Here is an 11021-nt window from a genome sequence, read left to right as displayed (position 1 = left end):
CCAGAGAGACACCACTGCTCTTCAGCACTTTGGAGAGGTCCCTAACAGCAGACTTTCCCATGGCAATGCGCCTTTTAATTTCCTGGCTGCTGGCTCCTGGCTAAGTGGTATAGTTTTAAAAACTCAGCTCATTGTTGTGGAATTGAAACAATTTCATAGCTGACTCTCTAGTGGGATTTTCTTTCATAGCTGACTTCCAGACCTGTAAATTGCACAGGAAGAGATTGCATCTTTCTTTGGTAGAACAGAACCGTCTGCCTTTGGGTTGGCAGCACAACTTCTTGAGCTCCTGGATAAGGAGTTGTCTTGTCAATCTTAAGACAAATTGTTTGCATCCTTATATTACTCCATGTTGTTCAAAGCCTCTACAAAGCTCCTGGAGGGCTACCTATGAATCAGTTCCAGTGCCACAGCAAAGCCTTTGACTTTATAGGGTTGTTTGGTTTTTTGCTTTTTTTTTTTTTGTTTGGTGTTTGTTTTTTTTTGTCTTACAGTTTTGGAAACAGAAAAATTGTGGGTTTATTTTTTATTTTTACTATTTTATGTGTATGTACCTCAAATCGGATCTGACTGGTAGAGGAAGAGATTGTCCCTCCTTCTCCAGCAGAGCATCTGGTGGATTTGAACTGTTCACTTCTGGGACTGCAGTGCAGCTTCTTGACACTAGGCCACCAGTGCTCTCCTGAAAACAGAAAAATGGGGTTTTTTTGTTGCTATCTAATCAAGAGGCAGTAGTAGTGGTAGCTATTTATTATTATTACTATTATTATTATTACTACTACTATTTAATCAGTAGTACTTTGAAAATTATTAATACTAAGTGAGTCTTCTAAGGTTAAATGAATAATATTATTTAGTCCTAAAATAATTTGTGTGAGAAATTTACAATAGTTTCTTCTGCTTTTTAGACCTGTAACCGCTACTACAAAATGTTCATTTGCCTACTGGAAGCATGTAAGAAATGAGTTGGAGAGTATATAACTTCTTAGTGAAGAATACAACAAAGTTTTACTGTTACTGAGAAAATTCTCAAGTGTAAAATCTAATTGTATCTTATTTAATTTGCTGGTGGATTTTCCTTTCATATAACTTAGAATATCTTTTTCTCTTTTTTTGTTTTCCTCTACAGAAAGCTGACCTTGCAGTTGCTCCATTGGCTATAACCTACGTTCGAGAGAAGGTCATCGACTTTTCCAAGCCCTTTATGACACTTGGAATAAGTATTTTGTACCGCAAGCCCAATGGTACAAACCCAGGCGTCTTCTCCTTCCTGAATCCTCTCTCCCCTGATATCTGGATGTATATTCTGCTGGCTTACTTGGGTGTCAGTTGTGTGCTCTTTGTCATAGCCAGGTAACATGCTCACTTTTGTGATTTTTTTGGCAATTGTTACCTCCTTTTTCTAACTAATAATTGTCAAAAGTCACAATGAATTTTAATTTTCCTTTCTTTAGTTTCCATGGAGTACTGAAGAATACTGAATTTTATAAAGTTACATCATGTATTATTACTATGTACTATGCTGCCTGTTTTTTGGCAATAGGCATGCTGATGGTGTCAATAAGCTATAAATATGCTAGAGTCCATTATTCTTAATAAGGGTTTTAAAAAACAACCCAAATCACTATGGAATAAGAAGCATTTACTCATTTCTGAAGATTTGTATTGAATCCAAGAGCAAAACATTCTGTGTCACTAGTATGTATAAATAATTTAGTTGTAGAAAGAAACTAAAACAGTAACATTTTTAAAAGACCATTCTTTAAAAGAACCAAGTCTAATTTAAAATAATATTCTTAAGTATAAAACAGCTGCTATAACTTTCTAATTAAAATTTAACATTGTTTTCAAAGAGTAAATATATCACCGTGCAAAACCACTTTATATATATATATATACATATATATATAAACTTACACAAAGTATTTGTCTCATTTCATGCAATCAGAAACTCAGATACGTAGTTGAAAAGACATGTATGTTTATACATTGGCCTTTTAAATCAATGGTACAGCTCAGTCTATATTGCTCTTTTATTCCTCCTATGAACTTGAAAATTTGTATTCATTTTTCATATATGCTTGACCCTAATAAATTTTCAATGAGTAGGTTATTTTTAATAGCAATTTCTTTACTTTTACCTTCATTGAAAAGAATAAAATTGTATCTGAGTATACTTTTATAAGAAAGTATACTTTTTATATTCTGTCAGAGATCTAAATGGTCAAAATTGAGAAATGAATCAATTATACATATATTTAATATTGATAAGATGCTTGTAAAGTCTTAAATATGTTTACATTTGTGCAAAGCCCTAATGATGTCATGCTTTGCTTGTTGAGTTGAGAGATCTCTGCTTCATTATCACTTCATTAAAGATATCTCCTTCATTAAAGATTTACACACTGAGAAACCCAATGAATGGGTATGACGACTCAGATCCACATCAGTAGGTTTTGGGACTTTGTAGATTTTAGACCTTATTTCAGTTATACATATAGATTCTTTAGATAAATATTTTATTATGCATTTTTATTCTTCCTTGAATTTATTTTTTAATGAAATAATGCATTTTTTTGCATAGCAATTTTAAAAATTGTTTATATTTCTTTTAAACTTTAAGAACATCAATTTTATTATTATTGAAAACCTTTTTATAAAGTTAACATAAATATTTTGCAAGTTTATTATTTCTACTAATTGATGTAATATAAATTATTAAGTCCTTTAGGCAAATATAAGTTGTTGTACCTGCATAAAATGTGTAGTGGAAACAAATAACATTTGAAAATATATTGTGATACTTTACAAGTGAAAATTGGAGTCAGGGGCTCTTTTGGCTGTATGCAATCAGTTCACAAACTTTTAGCACCAACTTCTATTTCCTATGTAAAATACCTGATTTTTTAAAATATCTTTGAATTAATTTTATCCTTTCATTGTCATGGTTAATACAAGTCATTTACTTTTTAGGTTCACAGTAAAGATTTCCATAGTTTTAGTTTAAATAACCAAATGTCTGGAGAATATTTCACTCTCCCTATAGGACAAGTAGAAAAGTAACACACACACACAAAAAAAATAGAAGAAAAAGAAAATATTCCTTTATGTTTGCAGGTACACCTATTCCTACATACTCAAACTAACAAATTTTATAGAAGGACTGGACCTAAGACCATCAGTCTGTCCACTTACCAAATGGTTGTTGTTGTACTGTTGAGTTGGAACTGGCCCATAGCTGATCCTCCAGTGAGTTTATAAAGGCAGTTAATTGTGCAAGGAGAGCCCGCCCCACTTTCTCCTGCAGAGCACCTGGTGGATTTGAACCATGTGCCTTCAAGATCGCAGCACAACTTCTTACCAACCAAGTGAACACAAATTTCCTGGAGATCTTACGAATTCTCTTACGTTTTTGTTTCTAACTTTATATTATGAATTGTAGTAATCTAGCAACAATTTCTTGAATCCAAAATTACCTGAAGTTCAGAGTAGAATATGGACATATCTGAATTATTTTCCAGATGAAAATTACTTTTGCAAATTGAAGTATATGGTAGAGATGTACACTTAGCTAACTTTTAAAATATTTTTATAATATTCACTTTGATAAACCTATATAAATAATACATAAATAAAAAATAATTATAGAATCCTGTATTGATCTTACACAAAAGAAACACATTCATATTAGTCTGTCTGAGAATATAAAGTCTGTTTTCATTATGTTATTCTTATGTCTTAAATTTTAGACTGTTACTGTTTTATTTTATCAATTCTGAAATCACTAGATTTTAAAATGATACTATTTCACTAAAACTTGTCTTATTTACCTTAAAAAAAAGAGTTTAGACTTTACTTTTTTGCAAATTTAACATTATTCAAACTATTTTAAAATACTTTTGTAGTCAGCATTATTAGACTTAACTAAATTTAATTTACTATAATATTTTTTGAAAAGTAACTCATAGAGATAACTATATTTTATACTCTCTCAGACAATTGTGTTCATTTTAAATTATAAAATTATCATTGCCAAATTAAATGAGGACACATACATAATTAAATCTCGGATTAAAATATCTTTAAAAATAAGAATGTTCAAATTATAGATTTAATCCCCAAAATTAGATGAATTTTTAGAAACCAATTATTCTTCCACTATTTTAGACCCTTGTTACTATAACAGAAGTTTATGATGTGTGAATGCAGACAAAAGGCCTTTTTAATTTAAGAGAAACAAAATAATTCATAAATTTCACATTGCAATGTAATTTTACATTAATTATCAATCAAAATTGTCTTTTATCAAATAAAGATCAGTAATGAACCCACCGATGTAATTATTAACATAAAATTAGTAGTATTTTTAATATTATTAACATTCTTCATCTTCATAGAGATTACAGAACCATGAAATACAAACTCCTCTTTTTTTAAAAAAAATTAAGTAGGTATTTCATTCTTACCAGAAATCGTAGAAATGAAAAATATAAAACTAATACTCAATGAAAAGCAAAATTATAGAAAGTTATATCATATTAACCCTTTAGAAATTAAAATAATTTGTCTTAAAAATTTAAAAGCAAAAAATTAATTAAGAGTTAACCATTTTTCTTTCTGTTATTCTTAATTTTTATCTTTTTACCATTCTCTGAACTTTTTATTATTACTGTTATAATTAATCTTCTGTGTCTTTTCAGAGATACCAAGTCACAACTGCAATTTGTCACTCACTCAATTCTTAAAATTTTAAGACACTAAATAATTAGGAAATTATAAAATTGGAAGCATTCATTTACGTTTTAAATGTGTTCAATTAATTTATTCAGTAAATACTCATTGTATATTCATAATTTGCCAAGAATATCAGATATTTAAATTTAAAATATAACTAGGGATCTTCTTTTCCTTAATAAACTTTCAATGTATTTATTTCTTGCTTAATACCCTTGAATATATTTGTTATGAATATTTGAAAGTTTTCCTAACAATTCTAGAAATTCTGATCATAAGAATGTCATATACTTTCCTAAAAATTGAATTGGAGTACATATGAAAATTTCATTGAAGAGAAGCATGCAACTGTAAAAGTAATAAATCATATACAGATTGCTAATTTTCATTGAAATTTCAGCTCTTGAATATATTTATAGAAATAATAGACATAACAATATTAATTTCTTGACAAATTAATAACTAGTAAAAATTTCTAGAATTTATTTCATACTGAATTTAAAACTATATATTTTCCTGACTCATTTAGAATATCTTCTTCATTCTTGTTTCGAAAGGAAAACAGGTAGTTGTATTTAATAGCCTAATGACATAATCAGCATGCTTATGTTAATTACTAGAGCAATCCATATTTGGAGAATACAAAGTATGACAGTTTAGATATAGAAGAATAGACATCTGAATAAAATAGTACCGGAATTTAAAGGATTAGAAAGGAATCTTGTCCACCAGAAAATAAAAATAAGTGAAAGGGTGTTCCCCAAAGTATGGTTTCATAACATTTATGGTAGAAAAAAAGTAAGGAACAGTTTTGGCTAGTAGTGAATTAGTTGTACTTAGTCATAATTATAGTTTTCTTTCTATTTGATTTTTTCCTTTGATCTGGTATATCTGTAGAGAGATAGCATATAGTAATATAAAAAGTCTGGTTAGACCCAACCCCTCAGCCTTCTTACTGATGAGAGGTATTTTCACCTTGCTTCAAATATTTATTTAGTCAAATAACAGAATTGATTGGTCTAATTTCCAAATGAATTGAGTTAAATGTATATTGTAGGATCAAAAAAAATGAATTCTAGATATCTGTCTTTAGAAAGTCATTTAGACTGTTAGTCTAAGGTCCTTAATGATTTAATATACAATAATAAATACCTGAAGCAAAACCATACATATTACACATATTTTTTCCTCCAACAGGATTGATAGAATTTTAATAATTAATTCAGTAATCAAAACAACATTGTATATTTTATTCTAATATTTTACCCCTAAACACAAATTCTGGAGCAGAATAAGTAATACTATGCCAAATGTTATAGCATGGATATTGTTAAATATTTCTTACACCACTTAAGTGAAAAACTATTATAATCAAATATAGATAAGAAAGTTTATTAAAAAAAAACCACCCAGACTTTATAGACTAACCAGGCTTTTCCTCTTTTTTTTTCTTTTTGTTTTTAAGTAAGAATAGAAAAAGACTACTCACTGTGCCAAAACATTAATTTTTCTACAGTAAAAACAATCAAGGAATTTCTTGTGCTGAATTACCATAAATTCTTTTTAGAATAGTAGAACATGATATATTGGTTTGAGTAGCAGAGAATAGTCTCCTTAGAAATAGTACTGTAGTTTACTCTTGCCATAACCACAAACACTGCCTTATTGTATATTTTGGCTCCAACAAAGGCTGTGGTCACAAAATCACAAGGCTATTACCTTCCTAAGAGATCCTGCATTATAAAAGTATTGTGAATTTCACTTGGAACTGAGAGGTAAAATATTCTGTGCATGGTGCTTGTAATGGTTTAACTGAATTAAGAAATCCATGCCCAAAATGTTTGCATTAACAGCTTTGATCTTGCCTTTGACTAATGTGCAGTCACTTTTATATTCCTATCACAATGATGGGTGACGTTTAATGTATGATGAAGGGCAACAATGAATTATTATGCTCTTAAACCTGAATAACTATTTTGGTGGGCTGTTCAATGTTAAACAAATCTGCTGCCAAAAAGATCATTATGACATTGCACTGTAATGCCGATTCTGTTGTGTGCCTTGCAACAAACTTACCTCCTTCTTACTGAGAAAATAATTTCAATTTTTTTTTTCTATAACAATTTTAGATGCATTTTTACTGACTTTGTTTTTACTATGGAAAATTGCATTAAAAACTCATGTCTTCTTCTTTTTCTAATACAGTAATTTTCCAGAAATTTATAGGATATTTGTTTTAAATGACTTCTTATCTATCAATATGAGGTTCACATACAAGAAATTGACTACTAAAATTATTTTTATATAATGTATATACAAACATTTTACATCAGTGCTATGGACTTAAACATCACTATATTTAAGGTGCTTTCAAAGTATGGAGGGAGCTGCAGTGGCCTAGTCAGTAGGGAGCTGCATTACTATCCCAAGGATAGTGCCCCTATTTGGTTCTAATCTACCAGCTGCTATGAGGGAGACAGAAATGGACATCATCCCATGTGATTTCCATCCTTAAAAACCCATGCAATGATTAGTTGTGAGTTGGCTAGAATCCCCTGCAATGAATTGAGTTCTTGAGTTTCAAAATGTGGACTCAATATATCCACAAAAGATAAGGCTACTTCCTCACTAAATAGGTTTTTTAATCAATTGTTTTTTGGTAGATTTTTTGCAAAATAATATATCTTATATATATATTGATTTATAATATTCATAGTTGGATAGTAGACACAAAGTCACTAATCCAGGAGATAAGTTTTAGTTTGCATCATTGAAGGAGCCAAACTAAACTGAATTTAAGTTGCAGTATTGAGGCAAAAGGAAGTATAAAAGATGTTGTCTGCCTAAAGGAAAAAAAAATCTCAATTTTCAGGGAAGAATAAACATTTTCTGCTTTTTCAATGTTATAATTATAGTAGGCATTTAGAGGAATAAAAAATTGTGAAAAGTAATATAAGACAATCACAATTTAAAATTCAAGAACTTCTGCAATTTTCTGTAATTCAAGCATTATCAAATGCTTGTTGATATTTTATTTTAGGGACAATTTTGTACTTGGATATATTTTAGAAATTTTTGTATTTCTATTCAAATTAGTTTTGTCCACAAAACTTGTTTTTCCTTGATTGTTAAGCCCAAATGATTTTTTATAAATGGAAATACAGATGTTTAATACCTATTATTATTTTTCAGAAACAGTAGATAATTTATTTAGTCTGGGATCTTTCCTTGCCTCCATCAGCAGAATTCAAATTTTAAAAACATTGGTGGCAAAAAGAATACTGCCCTCTCCAGTCATTGCACATTTGCTCCTGTGAAGTTTATCTGAGCTAAACTCCTGAGAAGTACCGGACAACTTTTGCTGATTTATTTGAATTTAAATAATCCACAATGTCTAAATTAGTAAATCACAGAAATTAATTGTGCTTCTTTACTGTTTTAGTGTCACATTAAGCCACGTGTTTGGGTAGTATGTGAGTGTATCTCCTGGTGAAATGCTGTAGCCATGTAAGAAATTATTTTCCACTATCATTGAAAGATTTAGAAAGGAAAGATGTAGTGACTTTTTTGCTGTGTGAACTGGGGCTCATATATTTGTGAGCAGCTAATTTACTTTCAGAACATAATAGAATAAGTACAGTACTATGAATGGTTTGTTTATATTCATTTTTGCAATTTTTTTCTTTTAAAATTCTATGTGTGTGTTTGACCATCGGAAAGAAATTCAAGGTGACTCAAATACTTGCAAGATAAGAATAATGTTTTTTTTTAACTAAATGATACCCTATTTTCCTGTTTTGCAACTGTTTCTAGGTAACTACCTTTTCCACAGCTGCAATGTAGTGCCAATGGCTTGAAAGAAACCACTTTTCAGTTATGTTAGTGGTAATTCACAAAACAAAACTGGACTTTTGCGTCCACAGTCATGTGAAAGATTAGACCTTATAAAGCATTTCTTCTTAGTCACCTAAGAATAAACTTCATAACTTTAAACTGTTAGGAAGATAGGTGATTTTCTTATAATTTTTAAAGTACGATGTGTGTGTGTAATACATTTTAAACTATAATATCAACTCAAGAGCAACTGAAATGTTTATATGGATGTATATTTTGAAACAGTAAGGTCTGCAGAAAACCAGTGAAGCAAAGATAATCACCAAAAAGAAAAATGGTCACTTGAGGGCATTTTTTCCCATGTGCCTTAGTGCTAAAACTGAGTGCACACTACTTATAAAAATATTGTTTTGTTTAGAAATATATACAACTAGATCAGAGTTTTGTGTGGTTCTGTTTCATGTAAGAGTAAGCATTCCACTTAAGTAATATGGATAAAGCTGTTCTTCTATTCTTGATTCTTTAAGAGGGTTGTTTTGTTGTTTTTTTTCCTAGAAGTTTGTTTTCGGATTTATGTTTTGAGATTGAGTTGGTCACTGGGAAGTTGCTGAGGGAAAAAAAATAAAGCAAGCTAATGTATTTTGCATGTTAACTACAGCCAGGCTATATTTGAAAACTATAGATAAGGTTGTTACTTTCACTCTTTAGTAACTGTATTTTTTCTATAGTTTGATTTGTTAACTACGTAGTTGTAACTTTCTCCCTTCACATACAAAACTGAGGCAATAAATGCTTTGCCTTTGTTTAATGCTTAAATTATCATTTTTATAATTCTAAGTCATTGGAGGGAAAAAGATTGCTTTGAGGAAAATAAACTTATAAAGGGAACTTGTATTATTTTATTTAATTATCTATACTTAATAAGTGTTATTTATCTCAGATCTGTACTCATAGAAAATTAAAAGTTATTTCTGATTAGTTGGACTCTTAGGGTTAATCCACGAACACAGAGATTTGCCTTAAAAACCTCTTCTATTCAAATGTTAGCCCTCTTCCTCTGAAAACTACTAGCAGCAAATAGTAGAAGAATAGAAACATATAATAAATATTTCTGGAGAATAGAGTTGTTATCAGAACAGTTTGGATGTATTTGGCATAATTAATGGATGTGGGAGAAATGTCAACATCAAATGAAAGCATATGAGTATGATTTTTTGGTTGATAATTTATGCTTCTATTGCTACATACAATGTAAAACAGTGCACTCTATCCAAATAATTAATGAGTAGGTGATATAGTATCATCCACCAGCATAACTTCATTCATTAGAGCATGTCAAAACACCTTAATTGCTATAATTTTTTTACATTTCATTACATAATTACATCATTCAAGTTAAATTGTTTTCATGTCAATCCTGTTGGGTTTTTATTTTCTTTATTAAGAAAAAATATCATGGTTCTCCCAAATAGTAATTACAATATATATGTGTGTGTAATTTGGATAGAAAAAGCTTGATAGTATCTGTTTTGAATGTAAACTGATTTAGGAAAGCAAACAACATAAAAATGCTATTTATTTCCAAAATCCATTGTTCTAAATACTTTTAACAGTCTCATAATGAGTAACAGTGTGAAAATGATATCTTTAGAATTATACTGAATTTATAACTCATTCAAAGCCTAAAATGTAATCCTACATAATTTATAGCAAAACCTTTATTTAATAATATAAATATTTCCATTTTTAAAAGATAGTTATTATATTTTTTTGTAAGCACATTGGGTTGAAACTTTCTTTCAGTTCTGATACCTTATAACTCATGTAACAGGTGAGTGTGTTTTCCCCCTAGACTTCTATTTTCCTGTTATTTTTTATAATAGATATTTAACTCTAGATTATTTACCGCATTCCCCGTTTTCATATTCCCGTCTCTTTTACAACTTAGATTATAGAAACAGATGAATATATGTATGAGAATTTGTCTATTAAATTGATAAACAATATTTGAAGCAAAGGTGAAATTATAGGTTAAATGTTACTGGCATGATAAACATTATAAACAGAATAGGGCTACAACTGTCATCTAAGTTGGTTCAGAATATGCACCTGTATATTATTTTAACATAATAAAATTAGGTAAGTGTTTCCCTGCTTCCCTTTATAATGTTGCTGTTGACAGTGGTGGTCTGTGGGAGCTGTGTTTCAACATAAGTCTTACAAATCACTACACTGAAGATATGTTTTGGAAACTGGTGTTTTAAAGTAATTTTTAGAAATAAGTTTCTAAAGAAACCTCTCATTTGGCAACAATGGGAATATAAAACTACAAAACCTAGATTTTTGGTAGGCAAATGTGTGCTCATTTCAAAATTTCCATATTATATGTAATTTTCAGTCAGGATTTAAACAAAATTAATTAGGAATATACTATTAGAAACAAAATATTTATT

At 29.5% G+C, this 11021-nt stretch overlaps 1 protein-coding gene across 4 annotated transcripts in view; it reads left to right on the top strand.

Moving 5' to 3' along the window:
* Positions 1–11021, top strand: part of GRIK2 (glutamate receptor, ionotropic, kainate 2) — a 1103729-nt gene that overhangs the window by 830432 nt on the left and 262276 nt on the right. For all 4 annotated transcript variants that reach the window (XM_006881188.1, XM_006881187.1, XM_006881189.1 and 1 more), the window contains one exon: positions 1130–1353. In XM_006881188.1, coding sequence (XP_006881250.1) covers positions 1130–1353 — 224 coding nt within the window. The remainder of the gene's footprint in view (positions 1–1129; positions 1354–11021) is intronic.

This window comes from Elephantulus edwardii, unplaced genomic scaffold (genome assembly GCF_000299155.1).
Source record: "Elephantulus edwardii isolate Elephantulus edwardi_28Jun2011 unplaced genomic scaffold, EleEdw1.0 scaffold00013, whole genome shotgun sequence".
Classification (NCBI taxonomy): Eukaryota; Metazoa; Chordata; class Mammalia; order Macroscelidea; family Macroscelididae; genus Elephantulus; species Elephantulus edwardii.
This window is presented reverse-complemented; position numbering and strand designations above follow the sequence as displayed.